This window comes from Cyprinodon variegatus, unplaced genomic scaffold (assembly GCF_000732505.1).
Source record: "Cyprinodon variegatus isolate N-32 unplaced genomic scaffold, C_variegatus-1.0 Scaffold411, whole genome shotgun sequence".
NCBI lineage: Eukaryota > Metazoa > Chordata > Actinopteri > Cyprinodontiformes > Cyprinodontidae > Cyprinodon > Cyprinodon variegatus.
Window position 1 is genome coordinate 701,227 of NW_015150864.1, and position 21,262 is coordinate 722,488.

At 36.7% G+C, this 21,262-nt stretch overlaps 1 protein-coding gene across 5 annotated transcripts in view; it reads left to right on the forward strand.

Moving 5' to 3' along the window:
* dock3 (dedicator of cytokinesis 3) overlaps positions 1-21,262 on the forward strand; it is a 220,096-nt gene that overhangs the window by 183,742 nt on the left and 15,092 nt on the right. For 4 of the 5 annotated variants that reach the window (XM_015388011.1, XM_015388012.1, XM_015388015.1 and 1 more), the window contains exons 17-43: positions 236-342; positions 734-905; positions 1,371-1,468; positions 3,183-3,266; positions 4,302-4,402; positions 4,762-4,843; positions 5,724-5,894; positions 8,833-9,025; positions 9,303-9,430; positions 10,903-11,007; positions 12,075-12,173; positions 12,316-12,410; positions 12,537-12,612; positions 13,002-13,102; positions 14,193-14,251; positions 14,429-14,577; positions 14,696-14,781; positions 14,952-14,978; positions 16,679-16,774; positions 16,921-16,981; positions 17,065-17,158; positions 17,235-17,383; positions 18,223-18,309; positions 18,612-18,716; positions 18,870-19,011; positions 19,124-19,290; positions 20,607-20,693. In XM_015388011.1, the coding sequence (XP_015243497.1) occupies positions 236-342; positions 734-905; positions 1,371-1,468; positions 3,183-3,266; positions 4,302-4,402; positions 4,762-4,843; positions 5,724-5,894; positions 8,833-9,025; positions 9,303-9,430; positions 10,903-11,007; positions 12,075-12,173; positions 12,316-12,410; positions 12,537-12,612; positions 13,002-13,102; positions 14,193-14,251; positions 14,429-14,577; positions 14,696-14,781; positions 14,952-14,978; positions 16,679-16,774; positions 16,921-16,981; positions 17,065-17,158; positions 17,235-17,383; positions 18,223-18,309; positions 18,612-18,716; positions 18,870-19,011; positions 19,124-19,290; positions 20,607-20,693 (2,921 nt within the window). The remainder of the gene's footprint in view (positions 1-235; positions 343-733; positions 906-1,370; positions 1,469-3,182; positions 3,267-4,301; positions 4,403-4,761; positions 4,844-5,723; positions 5,895-8,832; positions 9,026-9,302; positions 9,431-10,902; positions 11,008-12,074; positions 12,174-12,315; positions 12,411-12,536; positions 12,613-13,001; positions 13,103-14,192; positions 14,252-14,428; positions 14,578-14,695; positions 14,782-14,951; positions 14,979-16,678; positions 16,775-16,920; positions 16,982-17,064; positions 17,159-17,234; positions 17,384-18,222; positions 18,310-18,611; positions 18,717-18,869; positions 19,012-19,123; positions 19,291-20,606; positions 20,694-21,262) is intronic. The other variant, XM_015388013.1, reaches the window with a different exon arrangement.

Sequence of the window (21,262 nt, forward strand, 5' to 3'; positions counted from 1 at the left end):
AACTGTGAAAAATATTAGTGCTGAAGAGAAAACAGATAACTGTACAGATGAAAAAGAAAACAGAAACCATGACAGCACAAACAATTACAGTAGTTCTCAAAGCCTTTAATAATTAATTGTGTCTCATTGTCTAGTTGCTAAAACGTTAAGATGATGAATTTATTTTTTTATTTGTGCTCTTTCTATTCTCTTCCTTTATATTTTTAATTCTTTCTTGTTTTCTATCTCTCTACAGCAAAGGATAAAGGAGAAAAGAAGCTGTATGGCTTTGCCTTCACTCCACTGATGAGGGAGGATGGAACTACTTTATCTGACGAGAGTCATGAGCTCTATGTCTATAAGGTCAGACTGGAAAAACACTACATCTCTCGTTGTCTGACTCTTCCACTTTGTTTTTATTCAATTTCTGCTCTCAGGGATTTAAATTTTGTCTGAAAATAATAAAAAGTTCATTTGCACCATCAGGTATCCAGTTTACTAGTCAGTGAAGTTCTAATTCTTCATTTTTCTAATTAGGGTTGCATCAATATTTTTTTGGTTGTTGAACTGGAGAATTTGAAATTTAATTTCCCTTTTATTTTCAGTTGTTAGAAGTAAAAGTAGATTATATTTCTTTCAGTTGATGTTTAATTCATCTGTAATAAAGGAACACTTGTTTAATAAATGCTAATCAGAGCAACCTCTCCTTTTTTCTGGTCCTTGTTCGTTTTATTTGTTGGTCTCTTGGTTTCAGTGTGATGAGAATACAACCTTCAGTAACCATGCCCTCTACCTGGGTCTCCCCTGCTGTAAGGACGACTTCAACAGCTGTCCCAACATCCCCTCCAGCCTCATCTTCCAGCGCAGCACCAAGGAGACCTTCTGGATCTCCACGCAGCTCTCCTCCACCAAACTCACTCAGAACGGTGCCCAATTTATCCACTAGTGTTTAAGTCTGCTCAGAATTTAGTATGAAAGTGAAAAATAATTTTCTACAGGGAATTTTATTTATTTATTTTTTTTTTATTGCAAAAACAGATGCTAAACATATTTTGCTCAATAATTTTCAGGCAGAGTGTCATATAGTCATCATCTATAATAAACCATGTCCAACTGCTGCTTATTCCTCTAAGCAATGCATGCTAAAAAATGTTGACTGATCTCATCACCAAACAGCAGTAAAAAAAATATGGACATATTTCATGATGGGAATTAATCAATCTGTCAGAAAAATGTAAAAGCTCACCTTTTCTTTACAGCTTAACGCCAATTATCATAGAGCAGACTTGTTTCTAATAAATATTTTTAGAGTCGCCATATTTTTCCTATTTCTGCTTCAAGTTATTCAAACAGTATTATAATGTTCAGATTATGCTTATTTTAATTTAAAGTGGACCTCTTGGCCCTGCTTAAGTGGAAGGCCCATCCTGACCGGGTCATGGACATCCTTGGGCGTCTTCGACACGTCAGTGGAGAAGAAATCGTCAAGGTGAGGTTCATTGAGACGACAAAGAGTGAAGGAGGGCTCTATTTATGTCCATCGCCTTCATGATATCAAAAATATTCACTAAAAATGATTAAAGTTGTGGTTTTATAAGTGGAAAACTCTGACCAAGTCTCATTTTCAGACTATTTTAACCACCCGGTCGAGGAGAAAATTTATGTTAACCATTTGCACAGCTTTACAGTTTCTCCTTGTGTTTTAATTGGGCTTAGCTCAGAGGCTTCCTTTGCTCTAGTGTGATATCCCTCAGGTGATTATATACTGTCCTTGTCCTGGATGTGTTAATACAAGGCAGTGATTTCCAGTGTTTGGCAGCTAACATCATCTGAGGTGTGAAACTGCTGGCAGCACATTTCAACCCAGTTTAATTTCACTGAGCTTTATTTATTTTGTTGCAGTTCTCTGAAGTAATCTTTGTAATGGATGGATAGCCAGTTAAGGCCATCTGGCTGCCATGTTCAGTCAGTGTTCCTCTGCAATTAACCCGACATTGACCTTTGTTAAATCTGTTCCTGCAGTCACCACTAACTCACCAATCTGCCCAACCAGAAGCTGCCAGCCACCTGCACCTTAATCATTTATTACTTAGTAATTTTTTGTTTTATTTTATCATACAAATCCTTAATAAAAAAAATGGAAGAATAGTTTGAAGTGTTGTACCTTTATAAGAGATGTAAACATTGAAATATAGTAGACTCATCCAATAAATATTCACACCCTTAGTAATGACTTTCAAACCCTTACAGTAGTAATGACTTTCAAAGTGAGCGACCATCTGCAGAGGCTGACTGGGGTTCAAGGAGACAGAAGCAGAGATACAAAAAGCAGCTGTAAAAGGCGGCCCCATCCAGGAAACACACACAGCCTGCCACAGCCAGGTAGACGAGCTCCGAGTCAACTCCCATGTCAGAGGATGAAGAAAGCACATCTAGTCAGTCAGAGTCAGAGAAACAGGACTATACTGAAAAACAGGCCAATCTCCAACATCTATAAACAAGGGTGTTGATGGCAGCAGCACAGCTGATATTTCTCTCCAGGATGGTGTCACAGCCAAACAGGAACAGACGAGGCAAAGCTACTATGAGAAAAGCTGAGCGAGTACAATGCTAGAGATTGACGTCTAAACTCTAAAGTTGAGTTTAGATGCCTGATTTCCACTCATCATCCTTTTAGATGATCAGTTGAGCTTTAGTTTTCCCCTGTGGAGACTGAAGTCGGTCCAAATATTAATCATTGCTATTGTTCTCCACCAGTCAGGCCTTGTTCATGACTATCAGAAGCTACCATTCACCAAAAGGCAAACTGCAGCCTGTATGGATTTGACCAAAATCACATCAATGATTGTCAGACTAAGAGAAGCTAACGTTTCTAGTCTGGTGTAATTGTAACGTTTTTTGTGGATTGCCGCCTAAGTCTGTTGGTTAATCATGAGGAAGAAGAAAAAAAAGGGGTTGTGAATACTTACTGATGCACCGTTGCTGGGTTTTTACTCAGATTAATCATTTAACTTCATAAAGAAAACTAAATAATCAAGGCTTTCATCAGATGAATGAGTTTGTTTCTCTTCAAAGGGGGCCTCCATGTCTCTGAAACTGGAAACAGGATGATTTGTGATGTAATGAATAGATTAAGAGATCCTATTAAGCTGCCGCAAGCTTACATTTAGGTAACAATGTTTCTATTTATTTGTGTCTTACAGTTTCTCCAAGATATTCTGGACACATTATTCTCCATCTTGGATGACAACACAGACAAATATGGACCTCTTGTGTTCCAGTCACTGGTAAGACAATTTATTGAAGGAAAGGCTGTAAAGCTGGCAAGAATTGAAACGACAAAACTCTCATATAAAATCTCTCAGCTAGCTACAACTAAACGTCACTAACTTTATCTGACACACTTCAGTTTTAATTAGGTTTTGTGTTGAAATGTTTTAGAATAACTCAGCCTCATATTCTATCATAAAGCTATTTCAATATAAGAATAGTTATTAATATTAAAATGAAGAAAAGTGAGACTTTTACTGGTGTTTTTATTCACGCAGTTTATTTAAAAAAATGTTATACTAGATATGTCATGAATAATAAAAAGTTCAACTGTCCTGGATTTGATTTGTGGAAATTTTTTTATGATGTTATAAAAAAAATTATTTAAGTACCGTAATAAACATTCATACAATATCTTACCCAGTTGAAGTTTATATTTTCCTAAAAACCTTAATAAAGATTACAGTAGCAGCCATTCAAAATGGCCCTTCCCACGTCAAAATGGCAGCCTCCTCCCCTGCGACTCCCAGCAAAATCCCCTCCAACTTCCAGGCATTGGCCTTCTCCTGGGCATGGATTTTTTTTTTTTTAGTCTGGCTCCAGCCTTTCACTTCTCTTTAGATCTTAATGTCCACAAATTATGACAGAAAGAATATTTTAGTACAAAGATTGATGTGTAAAAAGGAATTGTAGGGGACCAGCCAAGTACCATCAATGAAAGTGGGGAAATTTTAAAAGGCTACTACTATACATTTGCTTTATATATTGCTATTAGAAATCAGTTAAATACAGAATATAGAGAAAAGATTAAGCTTCCTTGTATCTGAAGTTGTAAAGGAGGCTTAGGTATTGGGTTTCACCAAACTAAGGGGTTTATCCAAAGCCCAATTTCTGCTAAACAGTAAATTAAATAAAAAATATATATATTTTTACTTTGGTTGTTATGAATTTTCAGCAAGATTTATTCCCTTAATTTCTTTCCTCTTTGAAAGGCTTAAAGCTTATTAATATTTCCAGTGCTTCCTTCACAATCTTCTCTCTCTCTTTTCCAGGTTTTTATCATAAACTTGCTGAGGGACAGTAAATATTACCACTTCAGGCCGGTGATGGACACATACATCCAGAAACACTTTGCTGGGGCTCTGGCCTACAAGTGAGTTCATTTGCCTCTAGCTGCTACTTTAGATGAGTCTGATCCAATGAAGGAGGTAATACTTCAGTTATTCCATCAAATAGACAAATTAAACAACAATATTCAAAGAACTATGAGATGCAACATGATGTCAAAATTAGCTAATTTTTAGAAAAGTGAGTTGATCTCATTTTATTAATTATTGCTTTTTAATAAGGTTTCTGTTTTTTGTCAAAATGATTTATGTTTTGATCCCCAGCGTAAGCAAAGTGACCAAACAGTTCAATGTAAATTGTTAAAAATTTAATCCCTTCCTCTGATTAGGAGGTGGTGTGTTTACTAACAGATATTACTCGCTGTGGTTCTATTTTATTTTCCAGAGAGCTGATTCGCTGTCTGAAGTGGTACATGGATCGTTCTGCTGAGGTGGTTCGACAGGACCACATTCAGGAAGCTATGAGGGTAAGAACCAGTGAAAACTCACGGCTGACCCTGTTATAACATCTCAAATTGTTCAAAGCAGAGCAACGCTTAAAACTGTTCACCACAATGTTTATAGATTAATACATTATGCACTATTACATCGGGGAAAAAAAGGATAAACACAGCCAAGCTGGTAAATGTTGCAGTCTGTGTCACTCCACACAGTTTTCTTTCACTAGTGAACTTTTCCAAAACCAAACCAAATTAATAAAGAATAAATGCTTCCTTTAAAATTACATTTGGTCTTTGTGTAATCTCCTTATCTGCTGACAGTGAATGTATTTTAAATCGATGCACCATGTTACTATATGTGCAGTATGTGGCACTTTTTTCCAACAAAGCTGCTCAGCAGTTTTAAATATTAATTAGGCTGGAACATCTATTTCCAAATGGGTCACCCTGTCATATAGAAGTGGACATATTAATAATTTAAGAGGTTTTTTTTTTTCATATTCCACAGCGTTGGCTTCTCTTCTCCGTTTGTACTCATCTTGTAGATGTCTCCATAGGCCTCAGTGGTTTTTAGTTTCTGTCTGTTAGTGTTAATGTTATTTTACACACTGTGTGTTTTTTCATCTTTAAGTTTTCTTGTTAGGCTGACATGCTTGATATGTTTAATGAAAACAGCTTGATTCAGAGTTTTGAATTTCTCTTGAGCTGCAGATGGAGGGTAGTTTTCCATGGTGTAAACAATCGAATCCAGATTCATTTAACAGTTTGCTTGCTGTTTGTTTATCACTGATGCAAACTGAAATAAACTTTCTCCAACTAATTTTCCAGCTGTCATCTGTGCATTTGTGTTGTTCTTTATTAATTTATCATATCACCTGTTTCTGTCCTGAACATCACCTGTCATCAGGCTCTGGAGTATCTGTTCAAGTTTATCATCCAGTCTCGCATCCTTTACTCCCGGGCCACCTGCGGCATGGAGGAGGAGCAGTTTCGAACCAGCATCCAGGAACTTTTCCAGTCCATCCGATTCGTTCTCAGCCTGGACAGCCGCAACTCAGAGACTCTCATCTTCACTCAGGTGAGGCTGCAGGCTCTAAACACTCATACTGAGAGCAGCGTTTTTTCATCTCAGTGCTTTCTTCTTTTAAACCAAGAACACATCTGACTCTTAGCTCATTTAGTCACAAACTGCAGCGTCTTTTTTAACGTGCCTCACACAACAATTTAATTTGCTCTTAAAACATAAAGGCCATTAATATTTATTGAGTTTGGCTTAATCTTTGTGAGCTCTCTATCTCAGCTGTTTTGTATCAGTTGCTTTAATTTGACTTTTTCTCCTTCTACATCTCTTTCTACTTCCCTTACTTATTCGCTTCACCTGTTTTTTCAATCCCCCCTGAACTCTCCTTCATTGGGTCCCAATGTTTTTTTTTCCTGGACCTCCTTCTTACCCATAAACCACAGGGCTCCCAGCCTTGCCCCGGCAGTCAGGCTCCAGGCCCCTGCTCAGGGCCTGCTGGCCCATTAGCAGTAGTATCTGCACTGAGCCAAATCCAGACTCCTGTCCCAGGACAGGTACCTGGGAGCATCCCACCAAGCTGCTCTCAGGCCTGGAGCTCCAACGCTCTACGGCCGCCATCGCTGTCAGTAAGTAGACGACTGGAAGAAAGCAACAACTCCCAGTTTGTTGTTTGAAGCCCAAAGTTCTTGTTCATCTATCCAGCAGTTTGTGAGCCTTATGCATAAACGCCTTTACTGCTGCACCTCATGGTCACATATTTGAACACATTTCTGTTTGCCCTGCACCGATGAACCATACTCACTGGTCTACAAAGCCACTACATCACATCATGCCCACCTACATAAATCCACATCCCTTGTAACAACAGAAATAGGTCCATCAGTTTCTAAATGTTGAACCTAAATGTTAAAAATTCCAAAATTATTCATAAAACAAAATAAGATTTAAGTTTTTGTTTGTTTGGTTGGGTTTTTTTTCTGGTTGAACACTATGTTAATATTTTGGACGGCCCTGGCCAAAGTCTGAACTTGAATGTGACAGAAAACAGTGGAGGGAGCAAAAGATTAGGAAAGAAGGCCTTCCTTCCTCTAAACAAAGCTTGTCTCAGTAAAGAAACAATAAAATTAAACAGATGCCAGATTTTGAAAAGATCAATATTCTTTGTTAGTTGATGGTGTGTTCAGAAAAAGGTATTCAACTACTATACAGTCCAGTTAAATAAACGGAGATCGATGGATTTCAATCAGTCTGCATTTTATTTTCTTTGCAAAGTAAAAGAGAACATAATAGTCCAGTCCTGCTCTGGTCAGTCAAACTTTGTCTCATTAATTGAAACCCTGCAGGAAAACTGTGAAAGCCTCCACATATCGTTACCCAAAGAATTACAGACAGTTGGAATCAACACATAACATTATGAAATAATCCCTGAGAAAATCTAGCTTGTTATGAGAACCGTTATTTTCATCCCAAACACTCCCTAATAGGATGAACAACCCCTCTCCCTCAAACACCTTTCAGCCTTACAGCACTGAGGCCTGAAAGAATGAAACTCTCTCATAAATCAATATATTGAAAAGGGAATTAATAGGAGATTGATTTTTTTTTCTCACCATAATGGTAAAATTACTGGCTACATATTGCAGGACATTATTATTTTTAATAACTTTATTTCATAAAAAGATTGATGGATGAAGAAAAACTATTTCAAGTCTATAAATTTTGATCTAGTTCTAAATATTCAGGTGCTAAGCAATGGACTTACCTAAAAATAACAAAAAAAAAGGCTTTACTTTTTAGAGCTATTGATTTAGCTAATAAGAGATGCTATTATTTTTGTACCAATTTAACCTCATTTTATTCATTCTGTTTACTCTGTTAGAACTAAATGGATCATTATTGAGATACAACAATATATCTGAACAGCCTTTATCTATTAAGCCATGAACATGAAACCAGGCGGTGGCTTTAAAAAGATTTAAACCTCTGCAAAATGGCCATGTCGGGATAAGGCTGAAAAAAATTCACACAAAAAATTACAGCAGTTATGGATGATAGAGTTTCATCATGGATTATACAGAAGGGATTCGATTGGGCCATTATTATTTTTACCTACTTTTGTTTAAATAAAGCATTATACCTGCAGATGTGCAGCTCCATTCAGTCAGTCACTTTCCGATCTGTCAGATAATAAGGCTGTTTGGAGTTATCTCACTGTTATCAGTCCACTCAGATAACAATAACATGTAACATTAAACAATGAAATAGAACCAGCAACCTTTTGACTCACAAGTCTTTCAAGTAGTGTCATGTAGTAATTTTAGTATTTAAGTAAAATCAGTCTGATTGACCTCAACCTTTGGGTGCGGCAACTCAGAAACCAGAGAAACGTTATGTTTGCAACTAACTTCCCAAATTCTATCAACAGCATTGATTTTCTAATGTAAAAGCCAGTGATTGTGGATAATTATCACTCAGATAAGTTTTCCTATTTTTTTAAGTGTTCAGTTTTGGTTTAACTCTTGCTTAACTGAAAATCTTTATAAATGTTCCCCAACAGGTGTAAGGTTTTTCCCTCCTCTTTCCTTTCTGCTGTTTATCTTTTAAAATAGGTTAACAAAAAGTAATCTAAATGATTTATGCTGTTTCAAAGACATTTAAAGGCCACTTAAAAAAAAAAAAGTAGATTTATTAATGAGTCTAATATCATGCTGTGAAGTGGGACAAACTTGCATGAGCTGCACACCTGTGTGTGATGAAAAAAATTAATGACTTTTTGGATTCAGTTTTTCACAGTAACTTGGTTCTGCTCTTTTTGATATTTTTTACAGAAACCATGGGGCACCTTTCTTTCATCGCATTCTCAGAAACAGACACCATTTAACCCCTTGTTCTGTTTCTAGCATAAATCTTCATTCCCTCATCCGTCACCTGTGTCATTATTTAAATATCCACCTAATTTTCTTAATTTCTCTCTTCCTCTTTTCCTCTTCTTCAGGCGGCCCTGTTAAACTCATTCCCTGCCATCTTTGATGAGCTGCTGCAGATGTTCACGGTGCAGGAGGTGGCAGAGTTTGTGCGTGGCACTTTGGGCAGCATGCCGTCCACGGTGCACATTGGCCAATCAATGGATGTGGTGAAGCTGCAGTCCATAGCTCGAACTGTGGACAGCAGGCTCTTCTCTTTCCCTGGTGAATACTTTCTCTTATTGATCGGCTTAATTCTTATTTTAGTCTAATATTTCCAACATAAGACTAAGGTACTATGAATTATCATTTTAATTAGAATAAGCACCAACAAGTCAATGAAAGCTGTCTTTGAAAATTAAAAAAGATCCTTTGAAAACAAAACAAACGTGATAAGATTTATCAGATAAGTTATTGAATCATTGCTTGTCAATATTGGATTCATCTCAATAAATGACACATAATGAGGGGCTGTTTAACCTGTGCGTCTTTATGCCTTCAGAGTCTCGTAGGATTCTGCTTCCAGTGGTCCTTCATCACATCCATCTTCATCTGAGGCAACAGAAAGAACTGCTCATCTGTTCAGGGATACTCAGCTCCATTTTCTCCATCATCAAGAGCAGCTCCCTGGTAACCCATGTATACACATGAATAAAACATATGCAGAAAACACATCTGAGTTTTCACATGATATTTACATATTTATCTTAGAAGTTACAGAAACATTCAAACAGACTCAGCTTGAAGTTTCTTATTAGGTCCTTAAGTGGGCAGTTACATCATCAGACGGACACTACCTTTCAAAATAAAGTTTCTTTTTATTTTTTTTCTCATATTCAAAATATATATATATATAAAAAAAAACTCTTCAGTTCATTCTTCAGTTAATTTATATTTTACTGTGGCAACATCAACAACTATAACATACCTACCATCCACTGTTTGTGACACATCTGAATGATTTAATGCTGCATCAAAAACTATACAGATTAAGATATGAACCTAAATGTATCTACATTTATAAGCTTGTAAGAAGAATTAACAACCACTTATCACGGATAGGATAAATAACAAAACTGATTATTGATTAAACACCTATTCCCTTATGAGCTGAACTTTAACTTTGCCAAAAAACACACAAATGCATGAAGTGATAAATAAAAATGATGCAAATTCTACTATACAAACTAGTTGGTTACTGGGAATATTTTAGGACCAGGGGATGAATATTGGAAAAAAGTCAATAAAACCTGAAACTTCCAGGACGTGCTTACATGGTTTATTAAAGATAAAAGGAAAGCATTTACTGTAGTTCCTCACTCTCTTTAAAACCTAAGTCCTTTAGGTGATTATAGGGCATCTGATTTCTATCCCCTGCTTTAACCTAAGAACTACAAACCTTGTTCAGAACCAGACTTCATTTGTCACTTTTCTGCACCTACAACACCACAGTAATTGGTGAAACACTTCATATGTTCATTCTTCTCTTAGACCTGGTAATATATCTGCTTTTTTTTATTAAAATCAGTTTATTCCAAAAGCCCTTGGCCAGTCCATATAGTTGCAACATCAAAGGTGTTACTGTTGTTTCTACTAACATTCCTGCTTCCAGGATCTATTTAGGGTATTAGGATAAAGTGGGAGAATCGCTGAACCAACTTTCTACTAAGAACATGAGCTTTCTGAAAGACGCGGTGTTGGTTTTGACTTAGATTCGGTTTTATGAATCAGTCTGTAACTACAGACTATGCACAAGTCTATATCCTTCTTCCCACTGACAAAAGGTATTGTTTTTTTAACTAAAAGCGAAGTATTGGGTAAATGTGAGATGTTAGAGAAAGCAGGAGTTTTCACATAAATCTTATTAAAATTTCAATATTATTTATCTCTTTTGATATTTACCAAATGGCATTAAGGTAGCAACAGCAAACCTTGATTCATAATTTGACTTTATCTTCCTCATATTAACTTTCCTTTTCTGTCTTCCTCTTTCCTTTGCATGCACCTCATATATAATCACCCCCTCACTCAAATTTCTCAGAAATTTTTTTTCAAACTGTTTCCTTCACTCCACGTTTGCTCCCCATCTGTTGTTCCTCCAGGACACGTCGGTGCAGGAAGAGGTGGAGATGATGGTGGAATCTCTGCTGGACGTCCTCCTGCAGACACTTCTGGCCATCATGAGCAAGAGCCAATCGCAGGAGGCGGTAAGAGGTCAACGCTGTCCGCAGTGCACCGCGGAGATCACTGTTAGTAACTAACAATATGACTACTACTTCACCGCCCTCCTCCCTGATCTGACCCTCCACCCTGGTCATGCTGCCTCTCTGTTTAGGGCTGGGCAATATTAAACATGGTTCCCCTCAGTTCTTACAGTGATCTATAGTGCAGGAGGTTACAGGCTACTTTTTGACAAAGTTTAATACATTGAGGCTTTAATCTTGAGTATAGAGAATAAAAAGTAAAATAGTATTTCATATTGCCCTGTCCTAATCCATCCAGTCATCACTGCCATGCATCGTTACTGTTCTTATTAGACCCCAACCTCTTAATCATGCCTGGAATGCCTGCATGCCTCAATATTAGCATTTAATGTTTCTTGTGCCCCTACATCCTGTTTTATTATAGTGAGACTTATTTGCACCCCTTAAACAATTAACACTTTTTTATGTTTCCAAGACAAACCTCAATGTATTTTATTAGTATTCTGGACGTAACACACAAAGAAGGGCTTCGCTGAGGAGAAGAAAGGAGATGAAACACGGATTTAAGAACAGTTTACTGATAAAAAATATTATCAGGTTGAAAATGCATATTTACATTCCTTTGCTTTTATCCATTTTTCCCAAATTACCTTGTTCCCTAATCATTTTTGTTCTTTTTAAAGATCTTTAATCAAGACATGTTCAGGATAGGAGGTTTTCATTATTTGTTGCCATGAAGAAAAATATTTATAACAAAAGGAACCAGTTTGTCAGCTCCATAAATCACAACATCGTAGGAAAATAACAAAACACATTCAACACTATTTTGAGGACTCAAATAAATACAGTAATAAATAATTCCCCTTAGTTTTGGAGATCAGAGGTAAATTTAATAGTTGACCATAATAGACATACCGGTACTTTTTGTCCTCCACAGAAATGAATGTTGTCCTATGGCGGTAGTGTGTTGTTTAGGAACAAGCTTCTCATCTTTTCCCCCAATTGGTCCTTTTATGCCTGTGACTGATATGATTGGCTCACATGTCTGTCCCGTTCTTCCTTTATGGCAGGGGGAGTACGTTTCCTGCCTCCTTTCCCTTCTACGCCAGATGACCGACATCCACTTTCAACGCTTGATGGAAAATTTTCAAAGCAAGGATGAGCTCAAGGTACAACCTAAATACCACGTTGGTAATAACATATGAGACTCAAACCTGTTGAAGTTCAAATATATTTAATTACATGGTAATAGCATTTAGAAATGCTAAATTATAGGTGACACTAAAGCTTCTTTTTTTCCTCATCTCACAGGAGTTCTTGTTGAAGATTTTGTGTGTCTTCAGAAACCTGATGAAGCTCAGTATTTTTCCTCGTGACTGGAACATCATGAGGCTGCTGACCAGCAAGTAAGACACAGAAACAATCTGGGAGACAGCCGAGACATCCATCAGTGTTGAAATGGATAAAAACTTTAGACTAAGGAATGAACAGCAGCCACTAACACCAGTCACATCCTTGCTCTCTTTGTTCAGCATCATCCTGACCACAGCTCAGCAGCTCGCTCCAGCTTTGCACAAGAACTTTGCTGAAACAGACTTTGACTTCAAGGTACAGATTACAATAACACAGTGAGAATAACATGTTTGATTTGCCTTGAAAGTTAACTTTCTGCTGTTTTTTCTGTATGGTCGATCATAAATTTATCATAAAGAAACAGCTTTTAAAAGTAGTTGAATTTTCTCTGAAATTTTCAAAGCATGAGAACAATATGAATCAGCAAAAAGACATGAAAATCAGAATATTATAAAATTCTAATCTGTAATAAACTTACAAGAGGAAAAGACTATTTTGCCAAAGGGAGATAAATCTGCAAAACTCTGATGATCTTTTTGCATTTAACATCCTTAAACATTTATTTGGGTAGATCTTACTAGAGCTCACCATCTAAGGACATAAATAAAGCCTGTGCATCAATGCCTCTGTGTGTGCATGAGCAGGTGTGGAACTCCTACTTCAGTCTGGCCGTTCTCTACATCAACCAGCCGAGTTTACAGCTGGAGAACCTGAGTCCTGCTAAGAGGAAGAAGATCTTAGACAAGTGAGTAGACTCACACAAACATATTAGAAATATTTGAAATATTACAACAGTTACAGATTTTCCTATGTGCTGCAAGAAGCTACTCCTATCTCCTACTCCTCAAAGACTGCAAACACATTAAAACACTTTATTTATGTGAAAAAATCAACCTGTTTTCCAGGAAGGATCATTTCCCTCCAGATTTGATTGACATCTGAAATTCTCTTTGTTTCTAATACTCCATATAAAAGGAGACAAGACAGTTAATAGATATAGTTTGAACATCTCCACCTGTTTGATAATTTCAAAGGTATTGTGAAGGATTTTCTAATAAAAAAAAAAATGCACGTGTGAGAGCATGCACAAGCCTATTTCTCCTCGTGCACACTCTGTTTAAAAGTTGCTGTTCTCATAGCTCATACAAGCTTACTGTCAGAACCTCCGACGTAACCCCTAAATCCCTCAATATATATAGAGGGGGGACTAAATAGTGAACTTAGTTAACTTACCATTCAGACAGATGATCACTGCCCCGTTGGTCCACTGTGAGGTGCCTGCAGCATCTCAGGTGGCGACAGCCTATAGCGACGGTGGTGACAGCAAATCCCATAATGCTTTGCGAGGAGAGCTCTCTCCGTGCAAAGCATTCTGGGATATATACGCCTCTTCTGAGGCCTTTCTTTTCTTTTCATACACTTCTTAGACACTTTTTATCTTACGACCCTCGGCCAATTTTAGAGAACCTCGGTGAGGAAGGTGAGCTTCAATGACTGTCTGAAACTTTAGCTCACCACAGATATACGCCTGAAATAAAAGATCGTCCTCTATACCTTTAAATAATATTTATTTAAACTACCGGTAAAAGGAATTGACTGACATGTGACATTTGCGCCAGATGCAAATACTAATGAAAAATACACGACATTTAACACTGGTGAAAGAAATTTCAATACAACAGAAGGAGGATAATCGTTGCTAAATTTTAGGAAGGAAAATAACACTTATAATAATGAGCAATGTAGTCCTAAACTTTTTAAAAATGTAAAGTAATTATTATTTGATCAAATATATAAGGAAATAATTGGTTTTCTTCATTTTTTTGTATTTCCAGATATGGTGACATGAGGGTAATGATGACTTATGAACTCTTCAACATGTGGCAGAATTTGGGTGAGAATTGTTTTTATTATAGCCTGAATATTTATCAATCTTTTTGAGTAGCTGCTAGATATTTACTCACAGCTTTTATCACATCATGTAATGATTTCAGAGTTTTTGCTTTAAATGTTTACTAGTAGAATTGATAACTTATAAAATCAAATTTTAATGCACCTGTGCTTATTTTAGGAGAGAATAAGATCCACTTCATTCCCGGTATGATCGGACCGTTCCTCGGAGTGACGCTGGTCCCTCAGGTGGAGGTGAGAAACATCATGATTCCGATCTTCCACGACATGATGGACTGGGAGCAGCGCAAAAATGGAAACTTCAAACAGGTACACAGAGATGTGTGCAGACTCACATTTCCCATGATCATATCCAAGAAACAGAAGAGTTCTACTCTGTTATAAAACCATACATAGGGAGTTTGTTTCCCTCCCTTTGAATGTGCAGGTGGAGGCTGAACTGATCGACAAGTTGGACAGTTTGGTGTCAGAGGGAAAGGGTGATGAGAACTACAGAGAGCTGTTTGGGTTGCTGTAAGGAAAACAGAGTTTGTTTTTTACTCTTAACTCCCACCAGCTGACTTTTTAAACCCATCCATTCTGTCTCTCTCTGTGATAAAAGAAACTAACTCCCTATTCCTCTGCTGTAACTCTGCTGTAACTCTGCTCTCTGCTGTTTGCTTTGCTCTTTGCTGCGGGACTAGAACCCAGCTGTTTGGGCCTTATCCCAGGTAACCCTATCACATACACAGAGATCCTTACTGTTAAGATTATAACTCAAAACGTGCTAAACACACAGAAGTCTTCATGTGGTGGACTAAGTCTGTATGTTGAGTTTTAATGCTTGTGTGATCTCTGCTGATTGGAAACAATCAACAATTCCAATGAAGGGAAGACAATTGTAGGAAATTTATATTCATCTTGCAGAGTCAAAAGATAGCAGACATCCAAAGCGTACGGAGAGACAAAGGTTTGGTGAGGGGAAGCCTTCAGCAACAATTAAAGAACTTGGCATCAAAATTACTTTGATGCAAAAATCTAGTTTTCTGTTTTTTCCTGAGCAGATTTGGCATTTAAAACCTGTTAGATGAGTAAGCTCATTTCTCCTTTCGAAATGTAAGGGTTTAAACTTAAATTTGCTTTATGCACTGCTGCAACCAGTCAGGAAGAACTATCCCATTCAATTTAGCTTCTGTGAATCTTTGATTGGCTCTCTCTAATGTTCCCCATATTATACTTTTTATCTGAACACAAACAGTTTTATATTTTGTAATGGCCCTGATGAAAGTTACAGGCCTCCATCTGCAGATAAAGGTGTTCCCTGGTACCTAGTACTAGCTGATGTTGGAGTTGATGCCTCAACAGTTCATGATTATTTTTTTTTTTTACATAACTTAAAATAGTAATTTTCATATACAGGAATATGGATATGAAACCAGATGAAAAAAGTAATAGCAGAGTTTTTAGCTTGAATATTAGTTCAGAAAGAGAAAACTTTCAGAGGTTTTTCCAGTGAGGAGGAACAAAGGAAATGTTGCCTGAGAGCTGCAGCACTACTCCCCTAACTTTTGGAGAGGATGGATGGTTCATCCAGTTTTTTGTTGTTGTTGTTTTCTGATGATGATGAAAAATCCATAATTTGTACATACAGTACTAACATCTAGGAAGCTCAGCAGCTTTTTCTGCTCTGGTGATCTTTGTTGTAAGAGTATCAGTTTTATTATATTATTCCAAAAGCTATCAAATATGATTTAACCTTAATCATTATAGAAAGCTGTTTATGGCTAAAAAAAGTAGTTTGTTGATTACTTTAAGATATTTTCCTCATGTTGCCATCAAGGATAACAAGTCATCTACTGTATTAATGGTGGATACATATATATTTAAAAAAGCAAACTGAGATTCTTAGTATGCTTTACACTTAACATTTAATTTCAGTTTCCTGATGATAAGATGATGATATGTTCACTTTCATATCATGATAAAAAAAAAATCTATTTTTCAAAATGACCCAAACTTAATTTCCAACACCAACCTGTGAGTTTAAAAACATTGAATAACATTGAATATTAATGGTTTTCCCTCATTTCCAAATAATTACTGATCCTGTTCTTCCATGGAGTCCTTTACTTTTAGATTACATCAGAAAAACAAACTGCAGAAATTCATGTGTCTATTCAGGAAAATTGAAAACTACTAATTGTATGATATTTACATTTTGTGATATTTTTCACATAAGCTCAGTCTTAATGGAGGTTATGTTTGAGTTAAGATTCAATTTCAAATCAAAATCAGTTTCTTAAAGGCAGATGTAGAAATGGAAATTCAGTTTTCAAGGATGTCAGATTGCTCTTTAGATTTGTCACCAGCCTGAAATGGTAACAGCTTCTGTTTTGCCCATTGTTCTGACTGGTTCATGTTTTCTTCTCAGTCTTTTGGAGAAGATTGAGCAGGAGACGTGGAAAGAAACAGGAATCTCATTTGTTACGTCGGTCACACGGTTGATGGAGCGGCTGCTGGACTACAGGTGAAATACAATATAGTCTCTGTGAAAAGTACTTTAAATCTACATCCTTTATATAGGTGTGCAGATCATTTTAAAAGTATATAAGGGAAACCAAACATTTACTAAAATAGAAGGGTTAACTTTAAATGTTATTGTTTTTTTAACAGGGACTGTATGAAGGGAGATGAGACAGAAAACAAGAAGATTGGCTGCACAGTGAATCTTCTTGTAAGATTAAGCAAAGCTCATATTTTGCCTAGTTAGTTATTACTTTGTTAAAAATAAAAGGAATGATTATTTTTATTCTGCAGAATTTCTACAAGTCAGAAATCAACAAAGAGGAGATGTACATCCGTTATATCCACAAACTGTGTGACATGCATCTGCAGGCTGAGAACTACACTGGTATGAAAAATCAAACCAATGTATGCAGAAATAAAATGTTAAGAAGGTGTTACTAATACTGTCTGATCGGCTGCAGAGGCTGCATTCACCCTGCTGTTGTACTGGGAGCTGCTGCACTGGGACGAGCGACCAGTTAAAGAGTTCCTGCATTATCCTGCTCAGACTGAGTGGCACCGGAAGGAGGGTCTCTGCCGCAAAGTCATCCACTATTTCAACAAGGGAAAGGTTTGTTCTCACACGCAGTCTGTCCGAAAAATCGACAAGCCTATTCAAGATGACAGCATATAAAGCTCAGTCATGTTATCACGTCAGCCTTGGAGGTGATGCAAATGCTCAATTAATAACCCCTGATCCATATTGCAATCCAGGTTTAGGATTTTTTTAAGGGTTCTTTAAAATGTTGCCATTGAACTGAGACTTTCCAATTGTGAGGTGAGCCTCCCCTAGGGGGCGCCAGAGCTGTAGAAATAAATAACTGAAGATATTTGGCCAACAGAGACAAACCTGTGGCTGAATGAAATCCAGTTCCCCAACCTCTCCGTAAACACGTTAGAAATAGGCCTATTCATCAAGCTGGTCCCATCATATATTATGACTCATGGGACATGACTTCTATTTCACCATTATTTGGGTTTAGGTATAAGTCCTGTGAAGTTAGGTTTAATAGATGGCAGACTGGTGAGGAGAATCTGCAACCACAATATATATGATAAATCACAGAATATGGTGTTTATTGGAATTTTCAAAGGATTTCTGTGGGATGAGCTGCTTGGTAGAGCTCTGTGTTCTATTAATGCTTTCTAGTTACTGGTGTTTTGCCTCTTTAAGGAACAAGTTAGGATAAATACCTAAATAAAAGCAACTAACAGTTTTATTCAAGGTTTAATTGCTATGATAAGTGATATATTTGAAATATTTCTGCTTTTTTATTTTACACAGTAAGTTAAGTAATGTAAATGTAACCATTATTTAATTTTTAGTTCATATTTTTTCAGAAATAAATTCAGCTTTTGATAAAAATATAAATAAAATATTTATCTATGTGGATTTTTTTTTATCTCTAGTGTTGGGAATATGGGATTCCTCTCTGTAGAGAACTGGCTTTCCAGTATGAATCTCTCTATGACTACCAGAGTCTCAGCTGGATACGGGTGAGCTCCATCAGAAACCATGATCATCATTAATCCAATAACACATACTATGCTTAAGAAGTATGTATAGAGTTTGTTTTGATCAGCAGACATAGTAAAGTTTTAGTATGATTGTTACAGTATTACACTTTAACATTTCTTTTGCATTTAAGTAATAATTATTTCATAATTATTTCAATATTGAGTGTAATATATATATATATAATCAAAATATTATGATATGATTGCGATTTAATTTATAATTTTATAGTTCTTTCAATGAGGTTATTGTAAGATGTTTCCATTATGATCTGCGTTTGCAGAAAATGGAAGCAGCTTATTATGACAATATTATGGAGCAGCAGCGTCTGGAGCCGGAGTTCTTCAGGGTGGGATTCTATGGCAGAAAGTTTCCTTTCTTCCTCAGAGTGAGTCCAATGTTTGGAAGAATCAAACCATTTTATTGCTCATTCAAGTCGAGCATGAAAAGGTTCATTATATTGAAAAATTTGCATTTCCCATTAAATATCTCATCACAATTGAACCTTTGTTTTTTTTATTTTCTTTCTCTTTCACACCAGAACAAAGAGTTTGTCTGTCGTGGCCATGACTATGAGAGGCTAGAAGCCTTCCAGCAAAGGATGCTGGGAGAATTCCCACAAGCCATTGCAATGCAACACCCGAATCAACCTGATGAGGCCATTCTGCAGTGTGATGCACAGTGTATCCTTCAGCCATAATGCTGCAGCATCTTCACATATATATTAAATAATATTAACGAGAACTGGGTCTGAACTCCACATGTCTGATTAGATCTTTGACCTTCTGGGCTCAGACCTCCAGATTTACGCTGTAACACCGTTTCCAGAAAGCGTCACTGTCCTTCAGATGGACAGAGTTCCAGACCGTATCAAGAGCTTTTATCGAGTGAACAACGTTCGCCGATTTCGTTATGACCGTCCGTTCCACAAAGGACCCAAAGACAGAGAAAACGAGTTTAAGGTAAACACCAAGGAGTTTAACTCATACGACTTTATTACACATATACTGCTCTGTAAAAACAAAGTTCATCTTTTGAATATTGTATGCAAATACTACTATTTTTTTATGTAAACTAATTTTTCAAACAAAATATATATCTCTAAATGATCCAATGTTAACCTAAAAGACTTCCAAGTTAAACATGCCATAACAGTTTTCCACAACAGTGTCAGAGACACTGTTGTGGAAAACCTTTAAGCTGGATTTGGACGCAAAAAGATTTCCTGAGCTTTAAACATCACAAGGAGCACTGTGCAGGTGATAATATTGAGAATCAGACCACTGTGAATCTACAGAGACCTGCCGCCCCTCTGAACTTTCAGCTCAAACAAAGAGATGAGAGATCTTCCGCTGAGGTGGGAAACTCTGTCCAGACAACAATCACTTGTCCACAGAACAAATCTAGACATTATGGAAGAAAGTTGTTTCTTGAAGACATCCATAAAAAGTGGATTAGGCATGCCAAACAGGTGGAAGAAGGTGCTCAATTAAACTAAAATCGAACTTTTTTGCAACAATGCAAAACATTTGTTTGGCGTAAAAGCAACAAAACTCCCCATCCTGAACACACCAGCCCCACTGTCAAACATGGTGGTGGCTGCATCATGGTTTGGGCCTGCTTTTCTTCAGCAGGGACAGGAAGGAGATGGTTAAAATTGATGGAAAGAGGGATGGAGCCAAATACAAGACCTTTCTGGAAGAAAATTTGTTGGGAGTCTGCAAAATACCTGAGACTGGGATGGAGATTTATCTTCCAACAAGACAATGATCCAATTCATAAAGCCAAATCTACAATTGACTGGTTTCACAGATAAACATATCCAGGTGTTAGAATGGTCAAGTCAAAGTCCAGACCAGAATCTAATCAAGAATCTGTGGAAAGAAGGAAAACTGCTGTTCACAAACGCTCTCCATCCAACATCACTGAGCCTCAGCTGTGGAGCAATAGACAAAAATGTCACTTTCTCAATCTGCAAAACTGATAGAGACATATGATTACAGCTACAATGAGTTGCAGCTGTAATCATAGCAAAAAGTGGCTGTACAAAGTATTAACTGAAGGAGGCTAAATTATTTTGCATACCCAATTTTTTTTGTTTTTTTATTTGTTTAAAAAGTTTAAAATATTTACCCAATAAATTTTATTCTATTTCTTGATTGTGTCCCACTTGTTGTTGATTCTTCACAAAAAAAGAAAAAGTTTAAGGCATAACTTGTGCAGGGAGGTTATAGATTCAGTCAATTTATATTAGTTTGTGTTTTGTTTTATTTTTCAGAGTCTCTGGATAGAAAGAACGACTCTGATCCTCACACACCCTCTGCCAGGAATTTCCCGCTGGTTTGAGGTAGAAAAGAGAGAACTGGTGAGTGAACTAAACATCTTCCTATGCAAAATGACTCCCACTGTTAATAGATCAGCACCTTATTTCAACAGTTGGAGAAAATTGCTTGATTATAATCCCACAAACCTACAGATGTGGTTTGCATTTTAAATTAGAATATTGTTAGTTTATTGTAAATTTGTGCTGTGAAACTCTGTAATTGCTTTTTACTATAAGATCCCTGAAGTCTAAAAATCTGAGGAATAAAATTCTGCAGTTTTCAAAGACTGGATAAAAAAAAAGGAATTACAGAAATATTTTATTTTATTTGCTGACAATAGTCCCAGTCCTTTTTCCTAAAAGTGAAACATTTAAATCTGTATCTCTGAGTTTTGCTGCACTTTGACTAGAGCAGCCAATGGGAGATATTTGACTTTGTTTACAATATAAAATCTTATATTTTACATTTTATTTTATAAAACAAGTTAATCCATACACCTGTAATTGTTTCATTTAGAGGGAAAATACACATTGGTCACGTAAGGGCTTTAAAAAGTAATCATTTTGGAACTGCGGCTGATAAAGGATGCTTCATTTAGTCTTATGAATTT